This window comes from Haemorhous mexicanus, chromosome 6, assembly GCF_027477595.1.
Source record: "Haemorhous mexicanus isolate bHaeMex1 chromosome 6, bHaeMex1.pri, whole genome shotgun sequence".
Lineage (NCBI taxonomy): Eukaryota > Metazoa > Chordata > Aves > Passeriformes > Fringillidae > Haemorhous > Haemorhous mexicanus.
This window is the reverse complement of record NC_082346.1, coordinates 30,552,698-30,568,209: the sequence shown is the minus strand read 5'-3', so window position 1 is coordinate 30,568,209 and position 15,512 is coordinate 30,552,698. Positions and strand designations below refer to the sequence as shown.

Below are 15,512 nucleotides of genomic sequence, written 5' to 3'. Positions count from 1 at the left end.
AGTAAGCTGTTGTTCTGAATGCTTCTCATCTATTTTTGGTACAGCATATAGGCAGGTTTTTTTAGAAGAGCATCTTTTAACCTAACAAGAAAGGGAGGAAAGCACCAGATTATCCTGTGTGTGATTAGGAAGAAAGGATTTAACTTGATGACACTGCCTGCTTCAGCTGCCTATGGTTAAACATACTGGTATCCGTAAAGCTCTTAGGACAGTCTTCCTTTTCTGATCCTGTGGCTGTGGTCCTTCCTGCAAATAAGCAGATATTATTCTTACCTGCTGAGTTGCTGCTCATTAAGCAGTTTACCTTATGTCTGCTCTCAGTATGAAGTTCAGCACTCGGTAGTTTAAAACTTCACTGCTATATAGAAAAAAGCATTTTTCCTAATACAGTTTATCTTGCTAAGTATGCAGAGCAATGTGTGTATAAGGCAGAAAGACATTATGAGGTTTCTTCAAAGAAATGACATTTAGCAGTCCTCTTTGGAACTTAGCTATTTTGAGAGGGTATGCCCAGCATTATCTTTCTATGATACATGATACTGGGGTGTAGAAGAACCCTTTTCCTCCAAGAGATTCTTACCACCTATTGACTACCTAGTGACAACATTTTGCATGTACCAAATAAATGCCAGTCATTGTAGAAGAGATGGTAAACTGTGTGTGGCAATATGGCAGTGATGAGTTTTAATCTGTGTACAACTTCTTGCATATAAACAGTTTTTAAGGAGCCATGATATTGATGCCTGTAGCAATTTCAAAGGCACCAGTGTTAAATTGGACAACAAGAATGTAGTACTTGGGACTTCATTGGAAAACTTTTTATTGTGTCTGGAGACAGGATATTTCTGTTCTCATTCCATATAGCAACATACACACTTTGAAGTCAGACTTGAACAGACACTTAAATATCAGGCTGTTAAATCAGAGAAACTAAAGATGCTATGCTTCCCTGGCTGAACTGCTCTCCCTGTATCTGTGCAGCATAGATCTCGTGCAATGGACAAAGCTAAATGTCCTTCACCCAGTGTTAAGAGAAACTACCAGCTGTGTGTAATGAAGATTGAGTCTCTTGGATTTGATCTTGGAAGACTCTGGTTTTCTGTAATTTTTTTCCCTTTATATCTTTAGGACTCTTGAAAACTTTACTACTGTGGAATTTGTAAAAATTAGTTTTACTTGCTTTTTAACTTACTTTGTCTTGTTCTTTTCCCACAATTGGGAAATTTGAGATAATTCTATTTCTCTGAAGCTGATGATACTTATAGCCATGTTAATGGAGCATCCTCATGGTTCCTTTGGGGCACCCAGAAGTTAAGGGTATGTTTTTAAGGAGGCAGATAAACAGAGACATACAAGGTATGAAAAAAGGGCTTTCTGGCAGTCAATAGGATCAGGTAAGGTCCTTGGAAGTAGCAGATCGAAGTGCTTGAGTTCTGTAGATCCAAGGAAGTATGATACAATAATTTGTAGTACTGTTTCTGAACCCCTTCTTTGCAATATTTTTGATTTGAATAACTTGGTTTAGACGATCAACCTTGAATTCACAGTGCATAGGTAACAAAATCACGGCAAGAGCTTTAATTTGCAAGAGACAGTAGTTTACACCTGACTCCTGGTGATCTGCGGTTCTGCGCTGCACAACACTGAGGTGTTTTAAGATTATTACAAATTGAGCATCAAAATATCCCAAATCTCTATGTGTGCCCTTTTTATAGTTGCTACTCACTTTGGATGAACTGTTTGGTTCTGATTTGGGTCAAGTTGTTCCTACTCAAATCTAAATCAGACTGGCTGCTCTCATGGATGTAAAAGATCTGTGATTTTAAGAAGCATATCTTCAGCAAGACTTCAACGTGCAGCTTATCTATGGGTATGCTGTCATTGAAAAATGTGCAGCTAAGTCATATAGCACCTGTATTTTTGCTGCTTTGGCCCTGTAAGGGTCTTGAGTTATCATAAGCCACAACTTTGATATGACAGCTCTCCCTGTGGAGCTTACAGTTTATTATACTTTGGTTTTTTTTCCCCCCCCAGGTGATTCACCGCTGGGTGCCTTGCAGCAGAGATCCAAGTAGTCGGTCACATATAGATAAAACCATCCTGCTGGTTCAAATTGAAGATAAATATGTTGCTGTTGTTGAAACTGGAGTCCTTGAACTTGGGGCTGAAGTGTAAATCTCTTTGAGACTGAAACTTCCCCTTCTCCAATGATTCAGAAGAGAGAGGGGTCCAGAAGAAGCCGCTCCCAGGACACGAAACTTTGGTCTGGTTGTAGGAAAGGACTTGAAACACAGATTTGTCTAAGTCCCTTCCCCCAAATAAACAAGTGTAAGAATTTTTTTTAAGTTGTTAGCTGCTGAAGAAACACTTGCATGAAGGATAGATTTGTTGAGACATATCTTTTGTTTATAAATTTTGTTATGCATTGCGTAATGCTTTAAATCAAGAAACTTTTCAGTTCTAAGATCAGAGCACCTCATATTTTTCTAATTGTTTTGCCAAAAATTGCCATGTCTTGTCACAGAGTGCGTGGAATTCATCCACCTTATTTTAATGAAATTGACTACAAACCTTCAGTTTGGTGAAACAGTGTAAGGGTTTCAGGTGTGGCAAGAAGAGACTGAACAGATGTATAGATTCTTATTCCTTATGAGCTAAACATTAATGAGAACTGCACTAATTTTTTTACAGCAATGCACTAAAAACAACCCTGAGATTGCTGAGAACATTTATTTATATATATAAATATAAGTATATAAAATACCATTATTTAAATTGCCTTTGGGATTAATCCCCTCCCTCTCCATATACATGTTGATGGTAAGGGCTGTGCCATGGGTTTGGTTCTTTGTTCTGTATTTCGTACAAGTGCATTTGCTGCATCCTCTTCACAATAAATGGTAAAATAACAAATGTGTAGAAAAGCACCTGAGTATCCCTGTGCTACATCAGACTTTATTGTGGTGGCAGTGGTACCTCAAGCCTGTACAACACATCCAGCTTTAAAGAGGGCCCCAATATGACTTTCCATCTGTCTTCCCTTCACTAGCCATGGCTACTTAGCTTCTTTACACCCAGAGCTGGCTGTGTTGTTTCATTGGCTCTTCTCTGGCAAACACAGTGGTTTTAGTTTTGTAGTGGGAGATGCAGGGCCATTATTACTTCACAGATGCTTGAAGGTTTTTTTTTATTCTATCCAATTTCAAAAGAAAAACCAGTAACAACTTCCCAAACAAAAAAAAAGAACCCAACAAAACTTGACTTCTGCTTTCAGTGATCTTTTATAGAAGGCACAGCCCTAAACTTGTATCACTTTTACCACCTTGCCTTTTCTTTCCCTTTAGTCTTCATTCTTTTCTATGACTTGAATTTTATTTTCTGTGATTATATATTCTATGTAAGTGTAATTTGAGTATTTATAACTGTGAAGTTGAATTATTCATGTGTTACATATCTTAGGTTTTATTGTATTTTTTTTTTTAAGTGTGTATTCAGGGAAACAAGTAACTCAGAACTATCATGGGAGTGTGAGAGGGAAACTGGTTTGTTCTTGAATTGCAGTTCCTATGACTCACTTTTCTTAATCCGTAAGAAAGAAATGTACCTGTTGTGATTGTTTCCTGTTTCTGACCTGTAATTATATAGGACTCTGTGGGGAATTTGCATACAGCTCTAGCTTTTGGGAGCAGCCATCTTCTTCCCAGTCACCTCCACTTCTTAATATGTGTTGTAATTAGAAGAGACTTCTGATATACCACAGAGATTATTATAATTAATTCTCTGACATCAGAGAAACATTGTCCATTATGTACCTAATGTAAGAGTGAAATTACATGGCATAAGAAAAAAGGAAGAAACGGCTACCTAAGAAACACTGGTATTCCAGCTCAAGTCACTGTATGCCATCTGGCCATGAAAGGGTAAGTCTGTGTGCCGGGTAGCTGCTCAATTCCATCTACTGTTCCCAGTGAATGATACTGGGATCTTGCTTGCATTATAGACTATGCAAACCTGTCCTTGAAATGCTGTGCATCTTAAAGTTGCATATTACTGTTCACTTTATTCATACATGGTCCCATTTAATCATGGTATAAATTCACACATCTGCCACCCTTGAAACTATGTGGAGCAGTTAAATTATTTATCATATGTATTACATTATAGAGTAGTTGAATTAATCTCCTGCATATATGAAAATGTATTACAGAAGTTCTGTAGCAGTCTGGTAATGCTGCTATCAGGAACAAAGAAAATGTGTAGGTTTTGAATTGAAGGCCTTTTAGTGAAGGTTTTTTTCTATGTCCTTCCCTTCAGGTAAATACTTTTAATTAATTGATACCTTTAATTAATTAATACAGGTTATCTGTATCACTAGGAACATTGCTTCATTTAAAAGAGAGAAGTTTGTTTGAAAAGAGGCCCCTATTTGACATTAATTGCATGCGGTTGGTTTTTTTCCCCTTGGACTGAAGCCTTGAGGTAAACAAATGACTGAAAACCAATATATAGGTTTGGGGTTTTTGCTTTGTTGGTTTTGTTTTTTTGTTTTTTTGTTTTTTTTTTTTAAAGCTGACTGAAAGAACTTTCATTATGTTAACCCTGACTGAACAATCTCTCATTCTCTTTGGGGCAAGGTAAGGACAATGTCCATTGCTGGTAAAAGATGTGATAGGAATTAATGGCTTGTTGAGGTGGAAATTTTAGTGCATATATGTATCTGCCTGGAATTAGATTGGCAAACAGCAGATAGGGAAAGAGAGAGATTTTTTTTAAGGGCAAAGACAATGAATATTTCTATTTTTTATAAAACATAAGGCTTTTGGTATGTTGACTTCAGGAGATGGATTTTAATGTGCACAGCTAACAGGTTAACATTTCCTTTGAGGTACTCGGCTAACATCTGTTGTGAAGCCGTTCACATAGCACTCATACCTGTTCCAGATCTGCTCAGCAGAAGCCACCTAGTTGAAATTTCACTCTTCCATAAGGCTTTGGAAAATTAACTCTAAACATTTTCCTGAACTCGTTAAGATTCATACGAATGTATGTTGGTTTGTACAGTTTGTCTTTGGTTTCTACTGTGCAAGTGACAAAACCAGAATCACACAGAATTAACTAGGTTGGAAATGACTTTTGAGATCATAGAGTCCAACCTATGACTGAACACCACCTTGTCAGCTACAAGACCATGGTACGAAGTACTTTTCTGAAATTCCTCCAGGGATGGTGATTTCACCACCTCCCTGGGCAGCCCATTGCAATGCCCAGTCTTCTTTCTGTGAAGAATTTCTTTCTAATGTCCAGCCTAAACTTTCCCTGGTGCAGCTTAAGACAGGGTCCTCTTGTCCTAGCACTGGTTACCTGGGAGAAGAGATCAGGGAGTTGTGGAGAGTGATAGGGCTTCCCCTGAACCTGCTCTTCTCCAGGCTGCACAACTCCAACTCCCTCAGCCTCCTCATAGGATTTGTGCTCTGGACCCTTCACCAGCCTTGTTGCTCTTGTCTGGATGCATTTTTGAGCATCTCAATGTCCTTCCTAAATTGGAGGGCCCAGAACAGGACACAGCACTCAAGGTGGGGCCTAACCTTGCTGAGTACAGGGGGATGATCTCAACCCTGGTCCTGCTGGCCACACAGGACAGCATACTATTGGCCTTCTTGGCCATGTGGGCACAACTCTCCACAGGATAGACCTGTCTGTGGAAACCTCTGTTCTAGATGGAAATGATTTAATCTTTTGTTTTATTTTCTTGGCCTTCGTCTTGATGTGTAATATTTTTCTCCTGTTGTAGGATGGAAAAGATGGGTATTTTCAAATTAGTCCTGTCAGTCCAAATTGAACCTTACTATAGAGCAGAATTTTTTAGATCTTTCTAGACTTTTATGAAAACCCTTACAGATGTTTGCTTTTACTCTGTGCCCTTGCATTATGATACTCTCTTGCCATAAGAACATTCCAGTTAAGTCCTACTGTTGTAGCTTCCAGGTAGATCCCAATCTATTTTCTTTCTCTCAGATTTCTTTGGACGTTGCATCTACGTGTACATATGTAAGGACTTCTCCCTAAAACACTCAGTTGCAGAAAAGGGCTTGAAAACCCCATTAAGCAGATAATGTCATTAGTAAAAATGGCTACTACATGATGTTTTAGAACCTTTTCTCATTTCACTTCTCTGTGAAATCTTTTAAAATGTTCTGATTAAAAAAACCAAAAACCTAGAACTGTGTATGTGGCACCACTGATGACACCTAGACTTCTGTGCTACTTGCAATGGATGATACTAGTGCTGGATTCTGGGGATCTCTCTCATGATCCCGCATGTGTGAAATGGTTTCAGAGTTTGGGGAAGATGATGGTGATGATTATTTCTTGAGGTAATTCCATGTAGGCTGAATGGTCCTACAGCCACCTTGCATGGGACATCTGGCATGTTTCTGAGTGGTGATGTCGAGAGTCAGTCATCACCAGTCATTCCTCATCCCATGGTCACAATGCCTTTGGGAACTGAAGAACTCTTTGAAAGCCTGGATGACTGGTGAGATGAAGACGTGGCACAGGTCTATCCCTTTGGTAAAAGGCTATAAAGCTTTATCTGGATTTGGGGAGGGGGGGTGAAGAGATGCCTTGCGATTGATTCAGCCTTCTCTGATAATGCACACACCGCCATGCAACCTAGGAGTGTAGATAACAAAGACACTGCTTTAAAGATCTTTCTCAATTACAGAACTCTCAATTCACAAAATGGAGCTGGATAAATTGCATTTCTTACCATTAACAATATTATTCAACTTATATTGGGTTTGGGGTTGTACCACCACAGGTTTTATGTACTTAATTTTATTAAGGAATTTTATACCTATTATATAGGCATCTATTCTTTTCTTGTCTGGCTTGCTATTTGATATTCTAATGCAGTACATTCAGTGACGCTGGACTCTTTGAGAAATTATACTGGTAATTCCTGGTGCCTTAGTAAAAACGTGGGTACATAACACCTTGGTGGAAGGTAAAGCATGTGACTTGTTTCACCCCAGCATGATATGCATATTTCTAAAAAGGTGATTAAGATGGCTGCCCCAAAAGATTTTGGGAGTATACCTACATCACTTGGTCATGAACATTTGAATATGAGCAATTTTTATGACTTCTGGTATGTACAGTTTGAATAGATAAGCCCAGTACACTTAGGCCACAACTTTGAAAGATGGCAATCAAATAGCTGGATATGTAACTTCTTACACAGATGCCCTTGAAAGCCTGACAATAGCTGCTGGTTAGGAAATGGAGAGGGGAGTAGAGCATAAATGAGAGAGAATGGCTTTGGTTTTTAATGGACAATGAAAATATATATTGCCTCTACCAGCAAAAGGTTACCTTGCCAGGGATAGGGATATATGTACCTGCGTGTCTGTGAGTGTGTATGTGTCTGCGTGTGTTATTGGAAACAGCCTGTAAATATTGTAGCTGTTTAAAATGGAAAAGGCAGAGAGTTTTTTTGCAACATGTTGCAGCAAAAGGACAGTATTGACAGTGGAGAAACACTGAGAAATAAAAGAACCTTTTTTCACTTGTTGTCATTTATTGCACGATTACATTCTCTTAAGATGTCATTCTCACGAATTCCCTGTAAGGACTGTTTTAAGTTTACTCAGTCCTCCAATGAAGGATTCTTGTTTAAAAATTGTCTTTTGTAGCTATGCAAAGAATAACCTTATCTATTGCTATTTTACTGCCAGCATCATCCCTGTTTTCAGGCTTTTGCATAAATAAGTGCCGCGTGCCCTCTCTTCTACAGTTAAAATGTTTTGTCTTTGTTGAAGCATTTTCTCTATCAGTGATTTCCCTTCTCTTGAATGTTTTCAAAGACCAGAACACTCTTGTACTGTCTTTGTCCTCAGTAATTTTTCATTCATCATACTTTGCTGGGAAACACCTTACCTAACACGGTTTAATCAGTCATTTCTAATTTTCTGCCATCTCGGATCTCACAGCCAAGTGTGGCATTGGGTGGAGTCCTCATGATGAGTGTTTACATGAAACACTTTTTGATACAGTGGTGCGAGTGTGAAAATACTCAGCTGCTGTCTGTCCCTTCTCTCAAGTATTTCACTTTCCTACAGAGGCAACATTATCTTGCACCTTGCAGTTGAAAAGATCGCTTCTAACATAAACAATGGTGAGTGGGGAGCTCTGTGTCTTTAAAGACTGGATGTTTCCTTTGTATAAAACCTAAACAAAGCATCTGCAACTTCTGCTTGCCTGTGACACTTGACCTATAGCCTCTTCAGGCCTCAGTTTAAGAATGAGAGAGAAGAACATAAATAGAGCAAGTGTTCCTAAGGAAAAACAACTTGTATTTTTTAATGTGAGCTAGTGCGTCTCTGTGAAAAGATTGGAAGTTCTGTAACTGCTGTGTTTATAAGAAGCAGCTGAGCTTTCAGCTGACAATATTGAAAAAGGAGGAGCAGCACTTCCAGACTGATGTAGGGCTGGCAAAGGGTAAGATTGTTGCTGTAGTCCACCATTTCTTGCTGTTGGTGTCAGCCCCACAGCCTGCAGCTGGTAAAAACTGGGGAACTGGTGCCTGCAGGCTATTTCTTAGGGTAGTTTGGCCCGAGAGAAAATCCAGTTTACTTACTCCAAGACAATGTATCCCTGTAAGCCTATCAAGGACCTGGGAGCAGTGTCTTTGCTTCTACAACACACACCTGGTCTGGGTGACTGGAATGCCTATTGCACGGCTTCCTTCTATTGCCAAAGATGGTCCTCCATCCTATTACCCGGACTTCCTATGACCCATAATTCTCGTGTAGAAAGATGGTGCTTGGGTAGTGGCACTTTATCGGTCTCCTTGGTTGAATCAGTTTATGTGGATTTTCTTCCGTTCATCAGAAAGTGGTTTGCGTTTCTCTCCGAGCTCTTGCGGCAGAACACCGTGTCTTGGTAGGGCGCTGCTGCTGCGGGGGCTCGCCGAGCTCTGCTCTGCCGCCTTGGCGCTGTTCCTGCGGGGGCCGTGCCGTGCCTCGCGGGCTGTGCTGTGCCTGTGGGGGCCGTGCCGTGTCCCGCGGGCCGTGCCGTGCCTATGGGGGCCGTGCCGAGTCCCGCGGGCTGTGCTGTGCCTGTGGGGGCCGTGCCGTGCCTGTGGGGGCCGTGCCGAGTCCCGGGGGCTGTGCCGCGGAAACCGGCCTGGCCGGGTCACGGCGGGGCGGCGCGGCCGGCAGGGGGCGCCGGAGGCCGGCGGGCGCTGGGCCTGGGCGGGCAGCGGGCGCCGTGGGAGCCGCACCTGCCTTTCCGGCCGCTCTTCTGCTCCGGCCCTGCCTTGGGAGCATCATTGTGCTCCCAGTGATGCCGCTTTAATTCCCACCCTCACCGCAGCATCAATCTGTTCCCCCTAAAGCGACTGGTGTGTCCGCGCTGCTGGGCCGCCCCGGGAGCCTGCGCGGCCCCGTGTCCTTCCCTCTGCACAGGAGGGAGTGATGGATGAATCAATTTGTCTGTTTGATTTTTTTCTTCTTTCTTTTGCATTATTTCACAATGTCTGTTAAGATATCACAAAGAAAAGAAGACACCCACCCACCTAATTATTTTCTTTCACGTCAGTGATCCCATGACCAGGGGACTAAGAAGAAGAGGGGAACAAATAGCAAGAAGAAGAAAGACAAAGATATTGGGGGAAATACAGATGAGGAATGAGAAAAGACCACTTTTGTTTTTCCAGAAGCTGAAGGAAATGGTGGAGGCAGACCTAATATAATTTTCCAGCCTCTTTCTAGTAATTCCCCTCTGTCAAAGTGAACCAGAGGTGAATTCCTTAGAAGTGCAAATTTTGAATGTAATTCTGATTTAGCAGACATCAGTCTTAGAAACTACTAAAAAAAGTCATAATGGGCACCTTTCTTTTACTCAGTGTATTGTATATATTATGGTGCATTGTCACACTCAGGAAAAATTACAAATCACACCTTGGTTTAAAGGGCACAGTGCTCTCGCCCCTTTGTGATGCTGGGAATGAAATGGCTGCTGGTTCCACAAGTGGTTCTTAGGAATGCATGTCTAAATCCTGCACCCCAAATAAGTATCCTTACTGCAACTGCAGTAGAAATGTCAGCTGATGAGGCTCTGAGTAGCCTCTCCTGCTTGCTTGGACATCTGTTCTGCTGTGGCAGGCATTACAGAATGGCTTAGAGCGATGTACCGTGACCTTGCATAACATTTAGTATCTCTTTTTTACTTCAGCTGTGGAAACAAATGCTTGGGACCTGGGCACTTGTGAAGCTCTCCTTGCCAGCCTACCTGTGCTGTCTGATGCAGGTGCCAGAAAAGGCAGGCAGGAGATTGTTGCCAGGAAGTCAATGCTGTCTTTGTAGAAAACAATTTTTACCTTGCTACTGGAGCACATTTTACATGTCCCAGCAGTGGCTGACAGGGACGGAGAGACCTTAGCAATGTTCCCCAGCAACAGGAACTGTTCCAGCCCTCCTCCTTTTCTCATCGTGGGAGTATCAGAGGTTTGGAACAGACCAGCTCCCCCTCCCCTGCACTGTCATTGCTGTGGTTAATGTTAACTTTTTCTCTCTTGTACCATTTGTGTTTACCAGCACCTGCAGCAGCCAGCCCTCTGTGATCCCTGGCTTCCTCTGAGAGAGAAAGCCAGTGCCCTTTGCATCCTCTGTCTTTGCTGGCACATTTGCAAGTTCTGCCCGTCACTCTGAGGTGTGGAAAGCAAAACTGGTAGCTCGTCCCTCTGCAGGCAACAAGATAGCAGCTGTCTCTGGAAGAAGCAGTGTTCTGATATATTTAGGGCAGTTATATACCACAGCTTCATGCTTCTTGTCATCCCTGTTGTTTGCTCCTAATGGAGAGTTTAGGTCCCTCTAGGTTGTGTATATCTACAGTGAGACTGGGCTTGTTTCATCCCCTTGGATCTGCAAAGGCCTCCCTCCCAAACTCTTTCTCAGCCATGGAAGAGCCCGGAGCTTCTATTCCTTACCTTCTCAGGAGCTTTCCTATGAATAACAAGATAACCTCCTTGCTGCACCCTGGTTTTAGTGCTCTTCACTTACCTTTGCCTAAGGCTTGGAAACCTCTGGGTGGTAGCTTCCTGCAGCACTCTTGTCTTTTGTCACTGAATCTATAAAAATGGTCCCTGAAAATGATTCTTTTCTGTGGTCTGGGTGATCTGCTTTCCTAGTACCTTACATGAGTGTAAAAAAAAAAAAAAGAAAAAAGAAAAAAAGTTGTATTTGGAAAATGCCTCATGCTTCACAGTAGGTTAGTTGCTGTCAGGGAAGTACCTGGGTAAGGTACAGCTCGCTGCTGTCCAGGGAGCCTGCTGCTGTCCCACCCCCCTGCTGCACATGCTGTATGCATTTCCCCCCAGACCCCTCTGCTTGTCCTGCCCATCAACACACTTGACCACAGGGCCTGCCAGCCCATTTTCCTGCTGCCAGCTCACAGGGAGCCAAGTCTGAGATCTGAGATATTCTTGTTTTTCAGTTTGGCATGATGCAGAGTGCATTAGGATCAAGGAAGCCAGCACCCATGAGACAGTCCTAACATCATATGAAAGTGTTTCTGCTGGTGATGTTTGAGTCAAATGGGCACCCTGTGCATGGGCAGGTCTTCCATCTGTTGTGTGGACCCTCCAGCCCAGGTAAGGATTAGATGCCATCTGAGAGCTTTCACCTGGATAACTTGTTCTGGTTGGGTACCTGTGTGGGATAGCATCATAGGATGGCTTGGGTTGGAAGGGACCTTCAGAGATTGTCTAACCCCATCCACAAGACCAAGTTGCTCAGAGCTCCATCCAGCCTGGCACTGAACAGTGCCAGGGATGGGGCATCTGCAGCTTCTCTAGGCAACCTGTTCCCACCCTCAACACTCTCATAGTAAAGAATTTCTTCCCAATATCTAATCTAAACCTATCATCCTTTAGCTTAAAATTGCTGCTCTTCCTCCATTCACTAGGGGCCTTGTTAAAATGTCTCTGTCTTTCTCATAAGCCCCCATAATACAATGAAAGATGAGGTACCTGCTGGGTGCGAGAAATCGGGAGCGCTAGACATCAGAAACAGCAAAGCTGATCATCAACTAAGACTGATTACAAACAACCAAGTGAGATTTGGCTGAGGGGTGATTCAGTAAAAGCCCTGTACATCTCTGCCTGAGCCTCGCCACTGCTCCAGCCTTGCTGCTGTAGCCCCTTGGAGCCCTGTGCTGGCCGATCCCAGTGAGCACCCAGCTGCTCCACGGCCTCGCCTGGCGCTGTGCGGCGCGTAAGGAGAGCTGCGGGTGCGTGATGAGAGCTGCGAGTGACCCGTGTAACGAGAAGGTGGCTGGGAGCGTGGTGCTGCCCGCCCTTGCGAGTTTGTCTGTACGTGCTGTTACACTGCTCAGCTCCCAAACTGCTTTCAACACAATTGATTTCCATTATGGAAAACGCGTTCCCCGAAGGAGATGGCAGCGGTGATGCGCGGGGGCACAGCAGAGCTGGGCTTCATCTTGGGCGTGAAACACACCGTGTAAATACATCTCAGTGTCAAGTCTGGGGCAAGTAGTGCTTTTTCCACTGTTGTTCTAAGCCCAAAAACCCATGCTCACCCTTTCCTGTGGCCAAGGAACTGTCAGCAGCAGGGGAAAAAGGAGGGAGGGGAACAGCCCGTTGCTTCTCTTATTACTGGTTACTACAGCTCCTCAGGGGTGGGAGCAGATGGGCCCCCCTGAGCTCATTGTCACCCTCTTCCACTCCTGGTACCCGCCCCCCCCTGCAGGAATGGGGGTAAACGCTGTGGTGCTGCCCCTGTGAGCCCTTGGCATGGTCATGTCTGGAAACCTGTGTGGGGAATATTCTCCAGCTGCCAGCTCAGGTTTTGGAGGCACACCATGACTTACTGCTAAGATATTCTCTTTTTTTATTAAGAATTTAGCAGTGGCTGTTCTAGAGATTAGTGGAGAATGACAGGGAAAGAAAACCCAAACCCCACAAATGACTTTTACAGTCAGGTTTGGTGTACCAGTACTCCTACACCCGCGTTTCTTTCCCAACAGGAGCCAAATTGCACAGCCTTATGTAACCAGCTATATAAAGAGTGCCTTGAAGGAAGCCTAAAATGCTACCTAGCTCCCACCACTGGCATCCTCACCCCCAGCACCTCCTGCCCTTCTCCAGGTGGGTGGGCTGCCCCTGGCCCAGCTGCCCCCCCAAAGGGACCTGCAGCCTGAGTGCTGCTGCTTAAAGATGGCCAAAGTGCCACCTCCATGCGCGATGTGCTCAAGGCGCATTTGTCCCTGTCTGTGCCTTGGGAAGCTGCCTCTAGCTCTAGTATGTCACTGGCTGAGGTGTTCCCATGGTCAGGGGTGGGGGGATGGAGGACAAGGAGAGGAAGTTTACACACACCATGAAAAACGTTATCTGGGCAGTGTGTTCAAGCCGAGAGCCTTTGCTTGCCCAGCTGCAGAAAACATGTGGGGGAGGATGAACATTGAGCCTTGTGGTTTGTCTCTTGGACCTTTCAGAGTAGTGCAGGGGCAGTCCCGGGTTTGCTAAAGTGTCCCCAGGACCTACTATTCTGCGTAAGTGTGTGCATATGTATCTATACAGTCACTCCTGAAATGAAGGCTGCCTTACAGAGCTGTGACCTGGGATGTCTGCAGCAACCCAGGCATCACACAGAGATTTAGGCACAAAGCACGTGGGTTGCATGAGCAGGAAGCTGGAAGAAAATTGTAGCTGTAACTCAGTGTTCCTGCCTGAGCCCAGCTTGAGGGTTTGCTACAAGGCGCTCACACCTTCTCTGCAACGCCTTTTCCTTTTCATCCTGAAAAGGTTTTGCAAACAATGCCTGGGGACAAGCATGGCTTTACCTGGTCTCTCTCTCTTTGATAAACATGCAGATGGCTCACCTTTCCTAGACTGTTCTCTAAATGTTTTCCTTGAAGCTCTAAATGCCACTTGGGAGGATGTAAAAGGCAGCAGTGAATGGAGCTGTGCCTTCGTTGTGCAGATAATTCCAAAATGATCAAGTAAAACACATAACTGTTTGTGAAAGAACTGTTTAAAAATATGAATTCTAACTCAGCAGGCAGCTGCTGTAGCAGGGGCCAAGAATGCTGGGAGAACGTGCCTGTGCAGAGGTTGAAGCTGAGCAGCAAGGCACAGGTACAGGATTGCTGTCAAAACTCTGCTGCTATAGTGACTTTTGTTTGATTTTAATTGTTTCCACATTCCTTTTTGTGCCTTCTCATAGATGAAAACAGTTTTATCTACCTCATGAGAGAGAAATGTTGTGGGAGGCAATTCACATATATATGTGTGTATATATATGTTGTGCTATAAGAGTTTTCTAATACTGATGTAGATGAAAGCTTCAGATTTTTCTCAGTTTTGGGGAAAGACAGGATTTATGAATTAACTCAGTCAACACTAAGCTAGAAGCCCATCAGGAAAGCAGCCCAGATCCATGAACACTGCCATTCCCAAAGAAAATCCAAACTGCAGTTGTAGCACCTTTCCCTACAGCAGCAGAGCCACAGCTCTGAGGGGGAGGCCTCTTTGCCGCCCATGCACTTCACAGGGGTCAGGAGAAAAGCCTTTGGAGTGATATAATCATCCCATGTTCCAGCATAAGTCAGATTGCCTGTGACAGGGCTGGAGACAGGAAAAGGGTTTTTTGTGAGAAATACCTGCCCAGGGAAAGGGGAGATACTTAGGCTGTTTTCACCACAGGAGCACTGCCTCATGAACTCTTTGCTCTGGACCTTCTTCCCTGTATCACTGCTTCACATTTTTTCCCTCACCTCCCTTATTGTACTTTGCCATAGGCTACATTCAGCACACAAATCTGGTTTTTTATGTTTGTACGGCTCCTTAGACAATATGGCCTTTGAACACTTATGGTAACATGATTATTTTAGGGCACTGACAGCTGTTCAGATTTCCTTGGTAGCATTGTTTAGATCCTTTTCGTTTACATGTGAAAGTACTGCTAGTGCAGGCCGTGCTGGCAATGCAGACTCAAGCTAGTTTATTTCAATACGTATGCCATTTCTTCCTATGCATACAGGAACCTTCCTGAAGTAGAAGTGAGTCATTACTCCTTCATAAACCCACTGCAGACAGTCCCCTCCGCTGGCAGCAGCTCAGAGCCATCTCCGTGTTATGCCACTTGCAAAGAAATGGCTCTGTGTGTGTGTCTCTCTGTTTTTCTTCCTCTCCCCCCAATGCCCCTGGCTTTCCACAGTAATTGCCATTCTCCTCCATCCCCACAAGTACAGGGAGAGCTACAGGAAATTATATTGCTAATTAAGCTATAGAAGAGAATACAAAAGCCCTAAACTATAAATACTCCATCTGTGTTAAAAACGAGCGACATGTATTGTCCTTGCTGGTTGGAAGCCAGTGCAAGCAAGGAGCTAGGCAGAGACACTGGGAGCAGGCAGTGCAGGCAGCATGCTCTCAGAGAGCCTCTGACCGCCCCCAGACTCAAGTCACAGCATCACTGCAGCAAGAAATC

At 43.8% G+C, this 15,512-nt stretch overlaps 1 protein-coding gene across 11 annotated transcripts in view; it reads left to right on the top strand.

Moving 5' to 3' along the window:
• PCNX1 (pecanex 1) overlaps positions 1 to 2,913 on the top strand; it is an 84,540-nt gene extending 81,627 nt beyond the window's left edge. For 10 of the 11 annotated variants that reach the window (XM_059849640.1, XM_059849641.1, XM_059849639.1 and 7 more), the window contains one exon: positions 2,035 to 2,913. In XM_059849640.1, coding sequence (XP_059705623.1) covers positions 2,035 to 2,175 — 141 coding nt within the window. In that variant the 3' untranslated portion in view covers positions 2,176 to 2,913. The remainder of the gene's footprint in view (positions 1 to 2,034) is intronic. The other variant, XM_059849643.1, reaches the window with a different exon arrangement.
• The last annotated feature ends 12,599 nt before the right edge of the window (positions 2,914 to 15,512 follow it).